The 22579-nt window shown below is 44.6% G+C and overlaps 1 protein-coding gene across 3 annotated transcripts in view; it reads left to right on the top strand.

Annotated features, from left to right (window-relative positions):
• Positions 1 to 22579, top strand: part of LOC144500569 (protein TANC2-like) — a 1073639-nt gene that overhangs the window by 987180 nt on the left and 63880 nt on the right. For all 3 annotated transcript variants that reach the window (XM_078223699.1, XM_078223697.1, XM_078223698.1), the window contains 4 exons: positions 11478 to 11611; positions 11728 to 11851; positions 20921 to 21096; positions 22266 to 22398. In XM_078223699.1, the coding sequence (XP_078079825.1) occupies positions 11478 to 11611; positions 11728 to 11851; positions 20921 to 21096; positions 22266 to 22398 (567 nt within the window). The remainder of the gene's footprint in view (positions 1 to 11477; positions 11612 to 11727; positions 11852 to 20920; positions 21097 to 22265; positions 22399 to 22579) is intronic.

The following is a 22579-nucleotide window of genomic DNA, read 5'->3' as shown; positions in this document are numbered from 1 at the left end:
CATTTTGTATTTAAAAAAAGCATCAAAACACATTGAGGGTGGCAGAGTGGCACAGTGGTTAGCACTTCTGCCTCACAGTGCCAGGGACCCAGGTTCAATTCTGGCCTTGGGTCACTGTCTGTGTGGAGTTTGCACATTCTCCCCATGCCTGCACGGGTCTCCTCCGGGTCCTCTGGTTTCCGCCCACAGTCCAAAGATGTGCAGGTAACATAGTTTGGCCATGCTAAACTACCCCTTAGTGTCCAAAGATGTGCAAGTTAAGTAGATTGGCCATGGCAAATTTCCCCTTAGTGTCCAAAGATGTGGAGGTTAGGTGGATTGCCCATGCTAAGTTGCTCCTTAGTGTCCAAAAATGTGCAGCTTAGGTGGATTGGCCATGCTAAATTGCCCCTTAGTGCCAAAGATGAGTAAGTTAGGTAGACTTGCCATTGTAAATGTTTGGGGTTTTGGGGATAGAGCAGGAGGGGAGAGCCCACATGCAATGCTTTTTTGGAGAGTCAGTTCAGACTCGATGTGCCGAATGGCCTCTTTATCTGCTGTAGGGATTCTATGATCTTGGCTTTTGAGTGCTTGTAATTAGCCTCTTGATGGCTTTTGACTGGTTTTGTAATCAGATGAAAAGGGAATGAGAGGGATTTTTAAGAGTGCTGCATTTTTTGTTTGTTTAGTTTTTTTTCTGTTTCCTGTATACAGGAAAACTGCTTGGGTCAATATGTAGAGGATCCAACAAGGGAGGGAGCTATACTGGACCTAATTCTGGGGAATGAAGCTGGACAGATGGTTAATGTGTTGGTGGGGAGCATTTTGGTGATAGCGACCACAACATGGTTCAATTCAAATTTGTTATGGACAAAGAAATTGACAAGTTGCAGAAAAGGGTTTTGGATTGGGGGAGAGTAGATTTTAGCAAAATCAGGCAGGATCTGGCCATGGTAGACTGGAACAAGTTACTTGTGAGGAAAGCTACAGAAGAGCAGTGGGGGGTGTTCAAAGATGAAATGGGGAGGGTACAAGCCCAGCATGTTCCCTCCAGGGTAATAGGAAGGTGTAACAAACCCAGAGAACCATGGATGACCAGAGACATTCAGGATACAATGAGAAGGCAAAGAGAGGCCTGGAGATCAGCTAATGTGGTTTCACTGTTAAAGAAAAGGTTGCAGAGACAAGCCAGGGAACTACAGACCAGTGAATCTCACGTCTGTGGTTGGGAAACTACTGGAAAAGATGCTGAAGGAGAGAATCTACCTCCATTTGGAGGGGCAAGGTTTGATCAAGGATAGTGAGCATGGTTTTGCCAGAGAGAATCATGCCTAACAAATTTGATTGTATTTTTTGAGCATGTAACCAAGTGTGTGGATGAGGCTAATGTGGTTGATGTAGTTTACATGGATTTCAGCAAAGCCTTTGACAAAGTTCCAATTGAGAGATTTATTAAGAAGGCTAATGCACATGGGATAAAGGGTGATCTGACAAGGTGGATTCATAATTGGCTTGGTGGTAGAAGACAGATGGCTGCTTTAGTGACTGGAGGCCAGTGACCAGTGGATTACATGCTGGGTCCCCTATTGTTCGTCATTATATAAATGACATTGATGATTATGTGGGGGGTAGTAGGATCAGTAAGTTTACCGATGACACAAAGATTGGCTGGGTGGTTAACAGTGAGGTTGAGTGTCTTGGGTTAGATATAAACGAGATGGTCAAATGGGTGGATAAGGGGCAGATGGCATTTAACCCTGAAAAATATGAGGTGATGCACTTTGGAAGGAGTAATTTGACAAGGAAGTATACTATGAAAGGTCTGACACTGGGAAGTTCTGAAGAACAAAGGGACCTCGGCATGTTTGGCCATAGATCTTTGAAAGCAGAAAGGCAGGCAAATAAGGTGGTGAAAAAGGCATATGGCACACTCGCCTTTATCAATCGGGGTATAGATTACAAAAGCAGAGAGATCATAATGGAGTTGTATAGAATTTTGGTGAGGCCACAGCTGGAGTACTGTGTGCAGTTCTGGTCCCCACATTATAGGATGGGCGTGAACGCACTGGAGGGGGTGCAGAGGAGATTCACCAGGATGCTGCCTGGGATGGAACATTTAGGTTATGAAGAGAGGTTGGATTGGCTTGGGCTGTTTTCGTTGGAGCAGAGAAGACTGAGGGGGGACCTGATTGAGATGTCCAAGATTATCAGGTGCATGGACAGAGTGGATAAGTAGCAGCTGATCCCCTTAGTTGAAGGGTCAGTTACGAGGGGGCACAAGTTAAAAGTGAGGGGTGGGAGGTTTAGGGGGGATTTGAGGATAAACTTTTTTACTCAGAGGGTGGTGACGGTCTGGAATGCGCTGCCTGGGAGGGTGGTGGAAGCAGGATGCCTCACATCCTTTAAAAAGTACCTGGATAAGTACTTGGGAAGCCATAACATTTAAGACTATGGGCCAAGTGCTGGCAAGTGGGATTAGCTGGGCAGGTCAGGGCATTTCATGCTTCTTTGCAGAGTCGATGGGCCAAAGGGCCTCTTCTGCACTGATTCTGTGAACAGAAGATGTATAATGTGGATTTGATACACTGTTCATAACTGGAAGAATCGCAACAATTTCTTATCTAAACAAATTTCTGTAGACTGTCAAACATTGATCTTCAGTGCATCTCTGTCACGTCCTCTAATGAATGGCACTATGGTAACACACAAATTATCTGAAAAAGATCTGTCGCCCGTGGTTTTCCCCCAAAACAAATTTAAAGTTATACTGTATTCTCAAAATAACTTGGTGTTTTAGTTTTTATTTTCAATTTAATTTCATTTTCTACAGCTTAGTGAGTCGTATTATTTTAGATGTAATCTTTCATGAGGTACTCATTGAGTGCAGAAACGTTGCTGATTATGTTAAATCAGATTAGTGGTCAATATTGTGTCATAAATACTTTAATCATGGAAAATGGTTAATCTTCAAGGACTAGGAACATTCTGGAAAAAATTCTTTTTTTTTTAAAGACACTGGGCGGGATCTTGAGCCCGCACTCTGCGAAATAGCTGGAGGGGCTCAAAATCCAGCAAAAACCGGAAATCACAAATCTCACCAGTGAGATTGTGATTTCTGATTGTCCCCACCCCCAGCAGCAATGTGATCAATGGGCGTGAACCCAATTTTAATTGTTTTCAATAAATTTAATTTTCATTATCCAAAGATGTGCGGGTTAGGTGGATTGGTCATACTAAATTGCCCCTTAGTGTTCCGGGATGTGTAGATTAGAGGGATTAGCGGGGTAAATGTGTGGGGATAGGGTCTGGGATGGGATTATTGTCAGTGCAGACCCGGTGGGCCAAGTGGCCTCCTTCTGCACTGTAGGGATTCTATGATTACACACCCAAATTAAGTCGGCGAGGTTTTCAACAGTTTTACCCAAATGTAAGCCTGTCGAGAGGATCCTTCTGTGGGTGCAAAGGTCAGTATATCCCCCAGGGGAGAGGGCCCTGGCAATGCCCCAGGCACAGTTTGGCGTAAGGGTGAGCCCTAGGAAGAGCTTCATGTGCTGGAGCTCATCTGTTTGTGGTGGAGGAGAGAAGCAGACACTGAGAGTGATGGGGATGCCGGTGATGATGGAGCGTGGAAGGGATGCTGTGGATAATCACGGGGTGGATGAAGACCCAGATATCTCTGTTGGGGGATGGGGGTGGTATTTCTTATTTGGGATTGGTGCACCCTTATTAAAATATCCTCACCCTGCCAGAGTGATGGCACAAACGCCAACCACTCTTTTTCTTTCAAAGTGTCAAGATTTGGAAAGAAAACAGACTGGTGGAGCTGGAGAGTTTTACACCAGTTTTTTCATCAGAACTGACATTTTGACAAATTCTTCTAAGAATTCACCCCTAGTCCCTTAAAGGGTTAATGCAAGAACTCTGGTTGCTGCTGTCACAGAAAAGAAGACAGCATTTTACAAGAAATGGTAATGAAGCAGTTTTAAAGAAGCTGGAAACCTCTTGATCCAAGTTGACTAGAGGGACACCTGGTGGTTTATAGCTTTGAAAAAAATCATGCTTTGAAAACTGTTTAAAAGCTGGTAGGCCGTTTTGCTTTGGAGTACAAAGCAAAAAGTGAATGGAATTGCTCCAAAGTCACTCTACATTCTGAAATCGACTACACATTTTCCTCAAAGTCTGCCTGAAAAGGAGTGCAAGAGATTGTTTCCCAGACCAGAGCTGAGAAACCAACCATGTAGCCCGGACACCATTTCAAGGACTGTCTCCTCGTGTCTGCGTGGGTTTCCTCCGGGTGCTCCGGTTTCCTCCCACAGTCCAAAGATGTGCGGGTTAGGTTGATTGGCCATGCTAAAATTGCCCCTTAGTGTCCTGGGATGCGTAAATTAGAGGGATATGGGGGTAGGGCCTGGGTGGGACTGTGGTCGGTGCAGACTCGATGGGCCAAATGGCCTCTTTCTGTACTGTAGGGTTTCTATGATTTCTATGACTCCACTGTCTAGACTTTTAACCTGTTTGTGTGGGTATCTATGTAGGTGTGTGTGTCTATGGTGTGTCTGCTTGCATGTTTTGAGTGATCATTCTAAGATTGAGATGTAAAGCATATAGCTAGCTGGAGAAATCATTTAAATATATGTTGTGACTTGTGGAGCAGTGGAACTGGAGAGAGACAGCAAACTCCTCCCATCACGGTCGTACCAATTGCCTGAGAAAGTAAATTTATAAGCATGGTTGAAAACCTAAATAGTCTTTAAAGCAAAGAATGATCAGATGAGGATGCCAGCATCACTAAGGAGCAGCAGATATTCACCCTGACACCATCAACAATAAAACTTCCTCTATTTAATTCTGTGTTTCAAAACGTACCTTTTTGCTGGTGGCTCCATCTCAGGCATCAATTGAAATACTATTTGGAAATATGCGATTGGTTAGTTAGTATCTGAATAAGAAAAGCTGATTAATTTTTCACCCTCCGAGATCTTGCATAATTCCTTATCCTCTGTGGTTTGGTAAAGCAATTGTTTTTACTTTCCAATGAGATGTGTTGGAGGCATTTAAAGATGTAAGATTTTGCTGGGAGTGTCAGAGGTTTCTTCTGACATCAAAAACATAAGAGAAAAGTTTGAATAATTATTACAGTACCTTTACGACAAACTGAGTTTACAATCTTGAAGAATGGTAGGGTTTCTATTGCCTAGTGTTTATCGATCCACTGAGTATTGTGGGATGGGTTAATTCATTTTTTATTACTGATAGTGGCCATCTCTATGGCTGAGAAGCCAAAACGATTAAAATGTGTGATGGGAGCTCAGGGTAGGCTTCTTCATACAAACTTAATCACAGCAACTTTACTGAAAAGCATCACAATATGGCCAACATATATTTATTTCATTCTGCTTTTTCAATGTCTTGTTAATTCCCCACCCCAGTTTGTTTCCACGTTGAGGATCTTGCTCTTGCTGTTTGCTGAGGATTATTATACCCCCAAATTTATTTTTGACCATTGACTATCCAGCCAGTGACCCAGCCCCTCTTAAACCTCATTGAATCATGTTATGGAAAAAGGCCATTCAGTTCATCATGCCTGTGCCAGTTCTTTGAAATAGCTATCCAATTAACCCCATAGCCTTGTAATTCATTTCCCTTTGAGTATTCCCCTTTGGAGTGTTACTATTGAATCTCCTTCTATCAACTTTTCAGATCATAACTATTGCCAGAACTCAACCACCTCTCCTGCCGTGGTGGGCGAGTGTCCGACAGTGGAAATCTCCGTTGTCCTTGGGTGGGAACTTTCAGTCTCACCCGAGCGAGCCCGTAAAATCCCACCCTAAGAGAAAGAAAATAACTTCATTTCTTATGTAACCTTCAATCTATATGGTCTGGTTATTAACCATTCTGCCACTGGAAACAGATTTTCCTTACTAACTCTATCAAAGCCCTTCATGATAGTTCTGTCAAATCTCTCTTCAAACTTATTTGCTCTAAAGAGAACAAACCCAGCTTCTCCAGTTCCTCCACATAACTGAATTCCCTCAACTCTGGTATAATTCGGGTCAATCTTTTCTTCATCCTCACTAATGTCCTGGATCTTTCCTAAGGTGGAGTCCCCGGAATTGAACACTGTACTCCAGTTAAGTCCTAACTAGTTTTTTTATAAAGGTTTAGCAATATTTTCTTGCATTTGCAGTCTAAGATTGTATTAATAAAGACAAAAATCCTAACTGCTTTTTTAACAGCCATCTTAACTTGTGTGTGTATACCCCTACATTCGTCTGTTTCTGTAACCCTTTTAAAATTGTACCATATAATTATATTAGCTGTTCCTGTTCTTCCTATCAACATAGGTCATTTCACAATTCCCTGCATTAAATTTTCTCTGTAAGAGTTTTAACAACACCAGGTTAAAGTCCAACAGGTTTATTTGGTAGCAAATGCCATTAGCTTTCGGAGCGCTGCCATTTACCTGTTGGACTTTAACCTGGTGTTGTTAAAACTCTTACTGTGTTTACCCCAGTCCAATGCCGGCATCTCCATATCATTAAATTTTCTCTGCCATGAGTCTGCCCATTTCATCAGTCTGTCTATGTTCTCCTCATTGTTTTCAACATTTCAAAGTTCCATGTTATTTTAAAAGTTGAAATTTCCCTGCCAGGACTAACATCCTGGTGGGGAGATTTGCTAGAGCCACTCGGGAGGATTTAAACTAGTTTGGCAGGGGGATGGGATCCAAAGCAGTAGGGAGACGGAAGAGAAGTTTCAGGACAGCACGGAAGTTAAAGAGAGCACATTAAACAGTAAGGGCAATGTCAGTAATACTAGTACGAGACAGGTCAGGCAAAAGCAAGACAGAGAGGAAGCGAAGTCCAGATTAAACTGCATTTATTTCAATGCAAGAGGTTTGACGGGCAAGGCAGATGAACTCAGGGCATGGATGGGTACATGGGACTGGGATATTATAGCAATTACTGAAACATGGCTAAAGGAAGGACAAGACTGGCAGCTCAATGTTCCAGAGTACAGATGCTATAGGAAAGATAGAACAGGAGATAAGAGAGGAGGGGGAGTTGCACTTTTGATTAAGGAAAACATAACTGCAGTACTGAGAGAGGATATATCCGAGGGTTCGCCTAGATAGAGTCTATCTATCTGGGTAGAACTGAAAAATAAGAAGGGGGAAATCACTTTGATAGGATTGTACTATAGGCCCCCAAATAGGTGGCAGGAAATTGAGGAGCAAATATGTAAGGAGATTGCAGGTAGCTCCAAGGAAAATAGGGTGGTAATAGTAGTGGATTTTAACTTTCCCAATATTGACTGAGACAGCCATAGTATTAGAGGGTTGGATGGAGAGAAATTTGTTGAGTGCATTCAGGAGGAATTTCTCATTCAGTATGTGGATGGCCCGACTAGAGAGGGGACAAAACTTGACCTCTTGGGAAATAAGGAAGGGCAGGTGACAGAAGTATTCATGAGGGATCACTTTGGGACCAGTGACCATAATTCTAGTAGTTATGGAGCTATGGAGAATGATAGGCCTGGCCAAAAAGTTCAAATTCTAAATTGGGGCAAGGCCAATTTTGATGGTACCAGGCAGGAATTTTCAAAAGTTAATTGGGGGAGTCAGTGGGAAGGCAAAGGGACGTCTGGTAAGTGGGAGGCTTTCAAAAGTGTGTTAACTAGGGTTCAGGGTAAACACATTCCTCTCAGAGTCAACGGCAAGGCTGGTAGAAGTAGGGAACCCTGGATGACTCGGGATATTGAGGCCCTGGTCAAGAAGAAGGAGGCACATGACATGCATAGGCAACTAGGATCAAGTGGATCCCTTGAACAGTATAGAGGGTGTAGGAGTAGAGTTAAGAGAGAAATCAGGAAGGCAAAAAGGGGACATGAGATTGTTCTGGCAGATAAGACAAAGGAGAATCCAAAGAGGCTTCTACAATGAATAAAGAGTAATAGAGTAACCAGTGAGAAAGTAGGACCCCTTAAGCATCAACAAGGTTATCTATGTGCGGATCCACAAGAGATGATCCTAAATGAATATTTCTCATCAGTATTCACTGTTGAGAAAAGCATGGATGTTAGGGAACTTGGGGAAATAAATAATGATGTCTTGAGGAGTGTGTATATATAAGAGAAGGAGGTGCTGGAAGTCTTAAAGCGCATCAAGGTAGGTAAATCCCCAGGTCCTGATGAAGTGTATCCCAGGATATTATGGGAGACTCGGGAGGAAATTGCAGGTCCCCTAGCAGAGATATTTGAATAATTGATAGTCACGTGGGGTGTCTGAAGATTGGAGCGTGGCAAATGTTGTGCCTTTGTTTAAGAAGGGCTGCAAGGAAAAGCTTGGGGACTACAGGCCAGTGAGTCTCACATCTGTAGTGGGTAAGTTGTTAGAAGGTATTCTGAGAGACAGGATCTACAGGCATTTAGAGATGCAAGGACTGATTAGGGACAGTCAGCATGGCTTTGAGAGTGGAAAATCATGTCTCTCAAATTTGATTGAGTAGATGAGGTCAGTGCAGTTGATGTTGTCTACATGGATTTTAGCAATGCCTTTGACAAGGTACCACATGGTAGGTTGTTGCCTCAGGTTAAATCTCACGGGATCCAGGGTGAGGTAGCCAAATGGATACAAAATTGGCTTAATGACAGAAGATAGAGGATGGTTGTAGAAGGTTGTTTTTCAAACTGGAGGCCTGTTTGAAAAACACCCAGCAGTGTGCCTCAGGGATTGGTACTCGGTCCACTGTTATTTGTCATTTATATTAATGATTTGGATGAGAATTTAGTAGGCATGGTTAGTAAGTTTGCAGATGACACCGAGATTGGTGGCATAGTGGACAGTGAAGAAGGTTATCTAGGATTGCAATGGGTTCTTGATCAATTTGGCCAGTGGGCTGACGAATGGAAGATGGAGTTTAATTTGGGTAAATGTGAGGTGATGTATTTTGGTAGATTGAAACAGGGCAGGACTTACTCAGGTAATGGTAGGGAGAGGTATAGAACAAAGAGATCTAGGGGTACAGATTCATAGCTCCTTGAAAGTGGAGTCACAGGTGGACAGAGTGGTGAAGAAGGCATTAGGCTTGCTTGGTTTCGTTGGTCAGGAGTTGGGATGTCTTGTGGAAGTTGTACAAGACATTGGTAAGGCCACATTTGGAATACTGTGTACAGTTCTGGTCACCCTATTACAGAAAGGATATTATTAAACTAGAAAGAGTGCAGAAAAGATCTACTAGGATGCTCCAGGGAATTGATGGTTTGAGTTATAAAGAGAGACTGGATAGACTGGGACTTTTTTCTCTGGATCGTAGAAGGCGGAGGGGTGATCTTATAGAGGTCTATAAAATAATGACAGGCACAGATCAGCTAGATAGTCAATATCTTTTCCCAAAGGTAGGGGAGTCTAAAACCAAAGGACATTGGTTTAAGGTGAGAGGGGAGAGATACAAAAGGGTCCAGAGGGGCAATTTTTTCACACAGAGGGTGGAGAGTGTCTGGAACAAGCTGCCAGAGATGGTAGTAGAGGCAGGTACAATTTTGTCTTTTGAAAAGCGTTTAGACAGTTAAATGGGTAAGATGGATATGGAGGGATATGGGCCAAACGTGGACAATTGGGACTCGCTTAGGAGTTTTTAAAAAAAGGGGCGGCATGGATAAGTTGGGCCGAAGGGCTTGTTTCCATGCTGTAAACCTCTATGACTCTATGCCCTATATACCCAAGACAGCTTATTGATGTGTATCAAAAACGCAATGGTCTCAATACCACCCCCTGGGGATTTCCAACTTCACCCACCACCTGAAAAACAGCCACTCATCACCACTCTCTGCTTCCTGTCCCATTACATTCACTATCACGATGCCACTGTCCTTTTAATTTAGTGGTCTTTAGTTTTGCTATCAGTTCTGTTGTGTGGCACTTTAAGTGCCTTTTGAACGTTTATATCCACAGCATCAACTGCCAACTGTGCTCATCCATTCTTCCTATTACTTCATGAAAGAAAATGATCAAGTTTGTCCATTAAGTTTTGCCTTGAACCATGTTGGCTTTCATAAATTAGCCTATACTTTTCCAGGTATAAATTAATGCCGTCCCAAAAATAGAATTTCTGCACCATTGGTGGTAGACTGATGAGTCCGTAGTTTCTAGGTTTATCCATTTCCCTTTTTAAGGACGAGTGTAACATTTGCAATCCTGAATGCCTGTGGCACCACTCCCAAATCTAATGGGGATTGGTAGATTGTGGCCAGAGACTCTATAATTTCCACTCTTAATTTGCTCAATAACCTTTGTATGCATTCCATCTGGAGCAGGTGACTTTTCTACTTTGAGGACTATGAATGTTTTAAATACCTCCTGTCTATTTTTATCCTTTTTCAGTATTGCCACAACCTCTTGCTTTCCTGCTACATTGGCACATCTCTTCTCTAGTGAAGACAGATGTAAACATAGAAACATAGAAACCCTACAGTGCAGAAGGAGGCCATTCGGCCCATCGAGTCTGCACCGACCACAATCCCACCCAGGCCCTACCCCATATCCCTACATATTTTACCCACTAATCCCTCTAACCTACACATCCCAGGACTCTAAGGGACAATTTTTAACCTGGCCAATCAACCTAAGCCGCACATCTTTGGACTGTGGGAGGAAACCGGAGCACCCGGAGGAAACCCACGCAGACACGAGGAGAATGTGCAAACTCCACACAGACAGTGACCCAAGCCGGGAATCGAACCCAGGACCCTGGAGCTGTGAAGCAGCAGTGCTAACCACTGTGCTACCGTGCCGCCCCGAAAGTACTGCCCTTTTAATTTTCTTCCAACCAAATATATCACTTTTTCTTCATTATCAACTTTGGAACTCTGTTATTTTTTGGCACCGTGTAGAAAATATGTAACTGAGATGTGAAAGCACATTTGTTACTCCGTGGATTAGTGTTTTGTGATGTGTTCCGTGTATAATTCCAAAGAAGACTTGTTCATGGTGATAGACCCTGGAGTATGTTGCATTGTTCTGGTCACTTAATCGAATGGATTTTCTTCATGAAAGGTACAGAGATGAGCAATGCAGATGATTCTGGATGTCAGGAATTTAAGCAATGAGATAAAGTTAATCGAGCTTATTTTCTGTAAAGAAAGAGACTATGTGATCAAAGTGGCAAATATGAAGAGGTTTGACAGTCCATGCAGGAATTTTGGTTTACTATGGTAAGGGGGTCAAAGTAACAGGCTACAAAAGTTTTTTTTAAAATTAGGAGTAAGACAGAAAGTCAGGCAAAGTGTTTTTCTTCAAAGGGGAATACATTACCAGGAAAACATTTCAGGAAACAGGCTGATGTTTATGCGGAAAAAGAATGATTTGAGCAATATGATAAAAGGGTGGGGAGGTGGAACTGAGACATTTCAAAATATGAGGTGGATTTGTTGGGTTGAATAAAACCTTATTCTGCAAATGTATTGTGTATTTCTGAAATTATGTGGTTGTCCGTTCTCAGCACTGACTGCTGCAGCTGGACGAGGCAAGCTGGAAGTGTGCAGATTGCTACTGGAACAAGGAGCAGCAGTGTCACAGTCCAACCGCCGTGGGATTGTCCCACTGTTCAGTGCAGTGAGACAAGGGCATTGGCAGGTGAGCTGACTATGTTAGTCTCTTCTCACCCATTTATAAGAATTCTTTTCATTTGTTTTTTCTAAAGTTGTCTCAAATAACTGCCTGTAAATAGTCCATATTGTATGTATTTTCAGATTGTGGATTTACTGTTAACCCATGGTGCAGATGTAAATATGGCAGACAAGCAGGGTAGGACCCCTCTAATGATGGCGGCATCAGAAGGTCACCTGGATACAGTGGAGTTCTTGCTTGCTCAAGGTTAGCTTCAGAAATTGACATTCTCAAATATCACTCATTTCATAATTCTTCAAATTTTTAAGGTATAAAAATGTTGCTGTGAAAATATGGCCGGAGTTCGCCAGCCTCCCGCTCCCTCCATGGCAGGTTTTCCCGCAGCTGATGCGGCGAGCCATTGGGATTTTCCAGTCCTGCCAAAGTCAATGGGCCTTTCATAGAAAATCATAGAAGCCCTATGGTGAAGAAGGAGGCCATTTGGCCCATCGTGTCTGCACCGACAATAATCCCATCCAGGCGCTATCCCCGTAACCCCACATATTTACCCTGCTAATCCATCTAACCTACACATCTCAGGACACTAAGGGTTAATTTAGCATGGCCAATCAACCTATCCCGCACAGCTTTGGAGTGTGGGAGGAAATCGGAGCACCCGGAGGAAACCCATGCAGACATGGGGGGAACATGCAAACTCTGCACAGACAGACCCAAACCTGGAATTGAATCCAGGTCCCTGGATCTGTGAGGCAGCAGTGCTAACCACTGTGCCACCGTATCCACCCTGCTGCCAGGGAAACTGCCATGAGGGGTCAACTTTGGTGGGACTGGAAATCCTGCTGGTGGGAGGGACTGGAAAAGCCCGCTCTGTCATTGATCATCAAGGTCGCTTCATACCAAACTATATTCAGCTCCAAGTTAGATTAGTTCACAAATGTTTTGTTGCCTCCCAAATCCATGCCTATCTTTGCTGAAAGTCCACGTTTGAAGGCCCCCCCCAATCAGGTTTCCACTCTGACACATAACAAAACCGGTTCTTATCAAAGTCAAAAATGTCATCCTATATAATTGTGATGAAGGTAAGCTATCCCTTGGCGTGCTTCTCGAGCTGTCTACAGCTCTTGGACACAGTTAACAACACCATCCTCCTCGACAGCTTTCAACACCACCTAGCTGGGTGGGACTGTACTTGTCTGGTCCATGCTTATCTATTTAATCGAGAGCAGGGAATCACCTGCAGTAGCTTCTGTTCTACTCATGCACCATTACCTCTGAGCCTTATTTCTTATCTACATGCTACCACTTGGTGACATCCTCCAAAAGCAGTCAGTTTCCACATGATCTGACTACAAGATTTGTATGACCCCTGTTGGATTCAGCACTGTCTCTAAATTATCAGATTGCTTGCCCAAGACCTTGTGCTGGATGAGCAGAAATTTCCTCCAGCTAAATATGGGGAAAACTGAAGTCATCATCTCCACTACAAACTCTGTTCTCAAGTCAGTAGACTCCATCCCTCTCCCTGCAGTTGTCTGAGCTGCTATCAGGTAGTTTACAACCTTAGTATGTTTTTGGCCCTGCAATGAGTTTCTGACTGCAAAACCACACTGTATCTAAAACTACCTATTCCACCTCCATAATGTTGTCCGACTTCCTTCCTCAATGTATGTGCTGTGGAACCCTCATTGTTGTCTTTATGACCTCCTGACAAGACTATTCAGTGCCAGCTCTTATACATCACACTCTCCACAAACTTGAAATCTTCTAAAATTCTGCTGCCGATGTCCTAACTTGCAATAAGTCCCTTTTATCCAGTATTTCTCAGCTAAGCAGTGCCTGGATTTTAAAATTCTCATCTTATTTCCAAATCTCCACATGGTCTTACCCCTCCCAATAATGCGACCTCCTCCAGCTGCACAATTTTGTTCTAATTATGGACTCAATCACTCCATCATTGATGGCCTTGCTTTCAGTTGCCAAAGCTGTAAGCTCTAGAATTTCCTCTGTAAACTTCTCTGCCCCTTTCCTTTTTAAAGCACTCCTTAAAACCTACCTCTCTAATAAATGACCTGCCTAACATTGCCTTTGTGGCTAGATGACGATGTTTGCTTAAAACGACTCTAGTGAAGCGTCCTGGGACTTTTTATTGCATTTAATGTGTTGTATAAATACAAAATGTTGTACTGAGTTAAGCCAACTTGACCCCACCTTACACACCCCACCTCCTCTCCTGAATGTTTTGTCTTTTACTGGAGCGCAGTTTCTCATACACTAAGGCTGGAGGTTTTCCAGACTGATAAGATGGGCCAAGCAAGCTGGAAAAATTGGGAAGAATGTCACCGAACAGGTATTTCTGACATCTTCCCCACTCCCTCTAGCTTTCCCAGGAATTGGTTGGCAGTGAGGTTGAGAACCCTTTGGATGAAACATGCAGCTGATTGGGTCAGTTAAGATATCAATGAAAAGCCATTTTATGCTTGCAGTGGCTCTTTCCCAATGGCGCATGGGCCATATACCATGTCAGCGGCTCAGCAAGTTGGAGAAGGTGAGTGCACAGCAGGCAGTCATTGAGGACTGAAATGGATATAAATTCAGCAGATTAAAGGGGGAAAATGATAAGCAATGGTAGAAGGCTAGCATTGAGGGGAACAACTCTTTGAAGCAAATATATTAGAGATTTTTCAGCAAAAGGAACTTAGAACATAGAACATTACAGTGCAGTACAGGCCCTTCGGCCCTCGATGTTGCGCCGACCAGTGGAACGAATCTAAAGCCCCTCTAATCTACACGATTCCAATATCATCCATATGTTTATCCAATAACCATTTGAATGCTCTTAATGTTGACGAGTCCACTACTGCTGCAGGCAGGGCACTCCACACCCTTACTACTCTGAGTAAAGAACCTACCTCTAACATCTGTCCTGTATCTCTCACCGCTCAATCTAATGCTATGTCCCCTCTTGGTGCCGTTTCATCAAGGGTACCTGTGCTGCAATCTTCCCAGCCACCTGGAGATGTCTTTGGGGATGGGATACATAGAACATAGAAAGTCACAGCACAAACAGGCCCTTCGGCCCACAAGTTGCGCCGATCACATCCCCACCTCTAGGCCTATCTATAGCCCTCAATCCCATTAAATCCCATGTACTCATCCAGAAGTCTCTTAAAAGACCCCAACGAGTTTGCCTCCACCACCACCGACGTCAGCCGATTCCACTCACCCACCACCCTCTGAGTGAAAAACTTACCCCTGACATCCCCCCTGTACCTACCCCCCAGCACCTTAAACCTGTGTCCTCTCGTAGCAACCATTTCAGCCCTTGGAAATAGCCTCTGAGAGTCCACCCTATCCAGACCCCTCAACATCTTGTAAACCTCTATCAGGTCACCTCTCATCCTTCGTCTCTCCAGGGAGAAGAGACCAAGCTCCCTCAACCTATCCTCATAAGGCATGCCCCCCAATCCAGGCAACATCCTTGTAAATCTCCTCTGCACCCTTTCAATGGCTTCAACATCTTTCCTGTAATGAGGTGACCAGAACTGCGCGCAGTACTCCAAGTGGGGTCTAACCAGGGTCCTATAAAGCTGCAGCATTATCTCCCGACTCCTAAACTCAATCCCTCGATTAATGAAGGCTAGTACGCCATACGCCTTCTTGACCGCATCCTCCACCTGCGAGGCCGATTTAAGAGTCCTATGGACCCGGACCCCAAGGTCCTTCTGATCCTCTACACTGCTAAGAATGGTACCCTTCATTTTATACTGCTGCTCCATCCCATTGGATCTGCCAAAATGGATCACTACACACTTATCCGGGTTGAAGTCCATCTGCCACTTCTCCGCCCAGTCTTGCATTCTATCTATGTCTCGCTGCAACTTCTGACATCCCTCCAAACTATCCACAACACCACCTACCTGGTGTCGTCAGCAAACTTACCAACCCATCCCTCCACTTCCTCATCCAGGTCATTTATGAAAATGACAAACAGCAAGGGTCCCAGAACAGATCCCTGGGGCACTCCACTGGTCATTGACCTCCATGCAGAGAAAGACCCCTCCACAGCCACTCTCTGCCTTCTGCAGGCAAGCCAGTTCTGGATCCACAAGGCAACAGCCCCTTGGATCCCATGCCCTCTCACTTTCTCAAGAAGTCTTGCATGGGGGACCTTATCGAACGCTTTGCTGAAGTCCATATAGACCACATCCACCGCTCTTCCTTCGTCAATGTGCTTGGTCACATTTTCAAAGAACTCAACCAGGCTCGTAAGGCACGACCTGCCCCTGACAAAGCCGTGCTGACTACTTTTGATCATACTAAACTTCTCTAGATGATCATAAATCCTGTCTCTCAGGATCCTCTCCATCAACTTACCAACCACTGAGGTTAGACTCACCGGTCGGTAATTTCCCGGGCTGTCCCTGTTCCCTTTCTTGAATATAGGGACCACATCCGCAATCCTCCAATCCTCCGGATCCTCTCCCGTCTCCATCGACGATGCAAAGATCATCGCCAAAGGCTCCGCAATCTCCTCCCTCGCCTCCCACAGTAACCTGGGGTACATCCCATCCGGTCCCGGCGACTTACCAACCTTGATGCCATTCAATAGTTCCAACACATCCTCTTTCTTTATGTCCACATGCTCGATCCTTTCTGTCCTCCGCAATCCAGCAGTACAACCACCCAGATCCCTTTCCACCGTGAATACCGAGGTAAAGTATTCATTAAGCAGCTCCGCCATTTCTAACGGTTCCGCACAAACTTTTCCCCCTTCACCTTTTAAGGGTCCTATGCCTTCACATCTCATCCTTTTACTCTTGACATATTTGTAGAAAGCCTTGGGATTCTCCTTAATCTTACCCGCCAAGGCCTTCTCATGACCCCTTCTCGCTCTCCTAATTTCCTTCTTAAGCTCCTTCCTACATCCCGTATACTCCTCTAAATCCTTAACACCTCCTAGCTCTCTGAACCTTCTGTACGCCTCTCTTTTCTTATTTACCAGGTTCATCACAACCTTCGTGCACCACGGTTCCCGTACCCTACCAACACCCCCCTGTCTCACCGGAACGTTGTCATGCAGAGCTCCAGACAAACATTCCTTGAAAATCCTCCACTTTCCTTCGGTACTTTTCCCCAAGAATGCCTCCTTCCAATTTACCCGTCTAATTTCCTCCCTGATGACACTGTATTTCCCTTTACTCCAGAGAAACACTTTCCTAGCCTGCCTGACCCTATCTCTTTCCAATGCTATCGTGAAGGAGATAGAATTATGATCGCTATCCCCAAGATGTTCACCCACCGAGAGATCCTACACCTGTCCAGGTTCATTAGCCAGCACCAGATCAAGAACAGCCTCTCCTCTAGTAGGCTTATCCACATACTGTGTCAGGAAACTCTCCTGGACACACCTAACAAACTCCTCTCCATCCAAACCCCTAGCCCTAGGGATATTCCAATCTATGTTTGGGAAATTAAAATCTCCCATCACGACAACTCTGTTATTCCTACATCTCTCCAGGATCTGTTTCCCCATCTGCTCCTCAACATCTCTGTTACTATTGGGCGGCCTATAGAAAACACCCAGCAAAGTTACCGACCCCTTCCTATTCCTAACCTCCACCCACAGAGATTCCGTAGTCAGTCCCTCCACGGCGTCCACCTTCTCTACAGCCGTGACACTATCCCTGATCAACAGTGCCACTCCCCCCCCTCTCTTGCCTCCCTCCCTGTCCTTCCTGAAACATCTAAAACCTGGCACCTGAAGCACCCAGTCCTGTCCCTGAGACATCCAAGTCTCCGTAATGGCCACCACATCACAATTCGAAGCAGCAATCCACGCTCCAAGCTCATCCACTTTATTCACTACACTCCTGGCATTAAAATAGACACATCTCAGACCTTCAGCCTGAGCACTTCCCTTCTCCCTCACTCGTCTAACCTCCCTCTTACCCTGTCTACATTCCTTATCTATTTGCGAGCTAACCTCCTCGCTCTCAGTCCCCTCATTTCGATTCCCTCCCCCCAACCTTTCTAGTTTAAAGTCTCACCAGTAGCCTTAGCCAACCTTCCCGCCAGGATATTGGTCCCCCTGGGATTCAAGTGCCACCCGTCTTTTTTAAACAGGTCACACCTGCCCCTAAAGAGGTCCCAATGATCCAAGTACCCAAATCCTTGTCCCTTGCTCCAGTCCCTCAGCCACGCATTAATTCTCCACCGATTCCTGTTCTCACTCTCCCGCGGCACAGGCAGCAATCCCGAGATTACTACCTTTGCATTCCTCTTTCTCAGCTGTCTACCCAACTCCCTATATTCTCTTTTCATGACCCCTTCCCTCTTCCTACCGATGTCAGCAGTACCTATATGCATCACGACCTTGGGCTCCTCTCCCTCCCCCTTCAGGATTTCTGGGACTCGACCAGAGACATCCCGGACCCCTGCACCAGGGAGGCAAACCACCATCCGAGAGTCCCGTCTGTGTCCGCAAAAACGCCTATCTGACCCTCTCACCGTAGAGTCCCCAATTAGCACTACCCTCCTTTCCTTACCCCTTTGCACTACTGGGCCAGGCTCAGCTCCAGAGACACTGCCACCGCTGCTTCCCCCAGGTGGGCTGTCCACCCCAGTAGTACTCAGACAGGAGTACTTATTATTAAGGGGCACATCCACCGGGGTGCTCACCATCACCCGAGCTTTCTCCTTCCTCACTGTTACCCAGTTACCCTCCTCCCGTGGTCCCGGTGTGACCACCTGCCGATAGCTCCTGTCAATGACCTCCTCACTATCCCTAACCCGGCGAAGGTCCTCGAGCTGCAATTCCAGTTCCCTAACATGCTTGTAAATTTAGATTGTAAATTGATTCCACAACACGTTCCCATCTTTTACTAGCAGCAACTACCCGTCTGGCAGTAGCAAGTAGCCAATTAAGGAGATGAAAAGGACAGTTAGTCCCAAATTTTCTATTCCAATTAAATTTTATAAACTTTACACAGACCCGAAGCTATATCAACATCTTGACAACTTAGCTGACGAGGCTGCACAGCAGGAAGCTATTGCCCATTAAAATTGACAGGCAGCAAGGATGATCTTTTACATAGCCAGAGACCTAACATTGAGGAATCACCATTCTAAGATGGGGAATATAACAAGTGTTGTGAGTGTCAATTCAGGTGCCTCGCACCAGCATAAACTACCAGGGCAACTGGCCTGTACAGACTGCCGAATTGAATGGCATACCCAGATTTGGGTGCCCACGTATTCAGTGGCCAGAGGAGGAGCAACAGGGCAAGCACCACGTTCAGCCACAGAGAGGAGAGCAGTACAGAGGTATTGACGAGGGACAAGAGGCAGAAGGTGTTACCCTCACCTAAAAGCTTTTCAGCAAAGATCCAGCTTTCATGACCTTTCAAAGTAGCAGTGTGCAGAAGGCGGATGCTCAGGGGTATATGCAGCTTTTTAGATGATGATCTCCATCCTCAAAGGTCAGCTGGACCTCCAGTGCCTGGAGCATTAAAGGTCACAGTCAATCTGCTTCCAGATTCTGCCAGGCCTGGGCTTCAGTAGAACTTCACAGTCAACCCCAAAACTTCAGAATTCAGGTGACGTATGCGCTGTATGCGAGCGCATCTGACTGTCACGTTTTCCAAATGCAGCCAGTCAGGCCGAGACAGGTATGGGATTTGCCTCCATGGCAGGATTTCCTCAGGCCCATCTGGCCATTAAGGTGGATCAAAGGAAATTCATGAATAGGAAGGGATTCCACTTGCTCATCGTGCAGCTTGTACACTGTATGACTACTACAAAGATTGATACATAAGAAATAGAAGCAAGAGAAACCATTCGGTTCCTCGGACCTGCTCTGTCCTTCGATAAGATCCTGGCTGATCTGATCGTGGCCTTGGCTACCTTCCTGCCTGTCTCCCATCACCCTTAACACCTTTATTAATCAAAATTCTGTTTTAATCAACCTTGAATGAATACAGTGACCCAATCTCCACTGCTGTCTGTGGAAGAGAATCCCAAAGATTATTGACTCTCTGAGAGAAGAAATTTCACTCACCACCTCTGCAAGTCTAACCATGCCTTTTATGGTGAGGCTGGTTGCCCACCTGCCTCCTGCCATCTTCTGGAAAAACCATCTGCCTGTGCACACTGATTGCTCCCATCGTCACCTCAAGTGATACGTCTTGCAATCGAGGTGGTGCCCTTTCCCATGGGCGGCACGTTCGCACAGTGGTTAGCACTGCTGCTTCACAGCTCCAGGGACCTGGGTTCAATTCCCGGCTTGGGCCACTGTCTGTGTGGAGTTTGCACATTCTCCTCGTGTCTGCGTGGGTTTCCTCCCACAGTCCAAAGAGGTGCGGGTTAGTTTGATTGGCCATGCTAAAATTGCCCCTTAGTGTCCTAAGATGCGTAGGTTAGAGGGATTAGTGAGTAAAATATGTCGGGATACAGGGGTAGGGCCTGGGTGGGATTGTGGTCGGTGCAGACTCGATGGGCCAAATGGCCTCTTTCTGTACTGTCGGGATTCTATGATCTGCCATCCCATTATCCTTCACTATTTGCATGTGCAAATGTGCAACCCACAGAACACAGTGATGGTATTGTGAGTGTTGCTGGTGTCCCTTCTGCATCACTTACATGAATGTCAATTTCAGAGGTAGCCTCTTCATTGGTTGCGCCGCAAAATTCAATTGGAAAGGCCCTCTATTCAGATGGTTGGATTGCCAACCCAGAAATGGTCTTGCTGTTTCACCAGGGACTAAGTCCTCAATATTCTATCCAAACTGTCTCAGCTGAAGTGGGTAGGCTGGCATGTTTTCCAATTTTATAGTCCTCGCCGCCAACTATCCCACTCCTGTCCTAAAGTACAGCCTCTTGTAGTTGTGGTGTTTGCAAACTCAGCCTTTCCTGAAACCAACATCAGGCTATATGTTAATATTTGACATAACCTGAAATGGAATAATTTACTGTGCTTGTCAAACATGTTGACTATAAACATTCCATTAGCCAAAGAATCAGATCACTTTTCAAATGGCCTGAAAAAGAAGCTAATAATCAGTGCCGTTGCAAGGGAGCTGAGCAGACATGCTCCAGAAAGGTTCTGTATGTTTTCTTAATTGATTTGTTTTTCTGAATAGGCCAGTGTTGCCAGTGTATGTTAATGTTTCAGAACCTGAAGTACAAACAAAGTACAAATGTTTCAGTACAAACAGCCACCAGTGTGTTTTACGCTGTCAATTATGAATAAAGAGTGAGATGTCTGCTGGATGCTGCTCATCTTTTAATTGTGTATTGCATGTTCTCTGTGTTCTACAGGAGCAGCACTTTCTCTGATGGATAAAGAGGGATTAACTGCCCTCAGCTGGGCATGCCTGAAAGGTCACTTGCCAGTGGTTCAGTCCTTGGTAGAAAGAGGTGCTGCCACAGACCACGCAGATAAAAATGGACGGACACCTTTGGATCTTGCTGCATTTTATGGTGATGCAGATGTTGTACGTATCTCAGATATGTGAATACTTTAACTTTCTATGATATAAATGTTCATTGTAGTTTATTTTTGGTATCCTAGAATTTCTCTCTGCATTCCCTCTTCCTGCAACCAAGCCAGAGTGGAGGGATAGGGGCATGGAAATTAACACTGTCACTAGATTACTTCAGTTAATGGATTATTAGTCTGTTTCTCCACTAACCTGTTTTCAAACATGTCATAGAGGTTTACAGCATGGAAACAGGCCCTTCGGCCCAACTTGTCCATGCTGCCCTTTTTTTTGAACCCCTAAGCTAGTCAAATAATCTAATGAGAGAAAACCATAAAAACTGATACTTCCTTTTCACTGTGAAAATATCTTAATCAGTAATTAAAGATAGCAATGTTTTTGCGCTCTCCAGCACTGATTGGTCATGCAGGCAATACCTTGCAAGCTCCTTGGTCTAGTAGAGAAATGTGATCTAAATGTGAGGATTAACAGCACCCACTGTTCCATCTGCACCTCAATTTAAGAGAGATTTTAAGATGGTTGCAAACAATTTTATGTATTTATGAGGAGAGGAGATTATGTAATGATATTCTAAAGCTGTAGAGTGGTTAATGTGTTTTTTTATCAATCCATTATTCCATTAACCAGAAATGGTATTCCGAAATGATTCTGTAAATTGTTGACTCAGAACCAAAATATTTAGAAAAGGGCAGAAGAATATGGCAAACAAGGTGTATTGTACAATGAGGATTTCCAGACTTCTCAAAATCTTTGCAAATAGCACCACATGCTTTCTGGGTTGGAAGGTGCTGCTTAAGGACCTTTGGTGAGTTCCTACAATGCATCTTGTAGATGGTACACACTGCTGTCACTGTTGGTGGGTGGTGGAGGGATTGGTTATTTGCGAAAGAGGTAGCAATCAAGATATTCAGTTACTCTACCCCCCATTTCTTGTATGTTATTCCAGTTTCTACCATTACCTATAAATTTCTGTTTCCTGCCCCTTGCCCATTAACTTCTAGATTTTGGCAATGAAAATTGAGAATTGGCAAAACTATGAAAGATACATATGTGTTGTTTTCCAGATGTCCATGTATCCTTCAATTATTGACCAAAGTATTAGTTGCTGGATCTAAGACTACAAGGATATTTAAGTCCTTGACATGTATTTTTTCTTACATTAGGTGCAGTATCTCGTGGATCATGGAGCAATGATTGAACATGTGGACTACAGTGGCATGAGACCCTTGGACAGAGCAGTGGGGTGCCGCAATACAGCAGTGGTGGTCACCCTCCTGAAGAAAGGAGCCAAGATAGGTAGGCCTCTTAGAGACAGTCCCCCCACCCTGCAATGAATACCATTCGAGTTATCGGAAAAGATACGCTTTTCATTAAAGTGGAAGACTAGGTTTGAAATTGCCTTTTAAGGGACAAAGTAAAGTTCTATTCACTTCTGCAAGAGATATTTCAAAGAATCACTGCATGCATTTTGAGAATC

The sequence above is a fragment of the Mustelus asterias genome, chromosome 11, assembly GCF_964213995.1.
Source record: "Mustelus asterias chromosome 11, sMusAst1.hap1.1, whole genome shotgun sequence".
In the NCBI taxonomy this organism is placed as follows: domain Eukaryota; kingdom Metazoa; phylum Chordata; class Chondrichthyes; order Carcharhiniformes; family Triakidae; genus Mustelus; species Mustelus asterias.
Note: the sequence above shows the minus strand (reverse complement) of the source record. Positions and strands in the feature narration are given on the sequence as shown.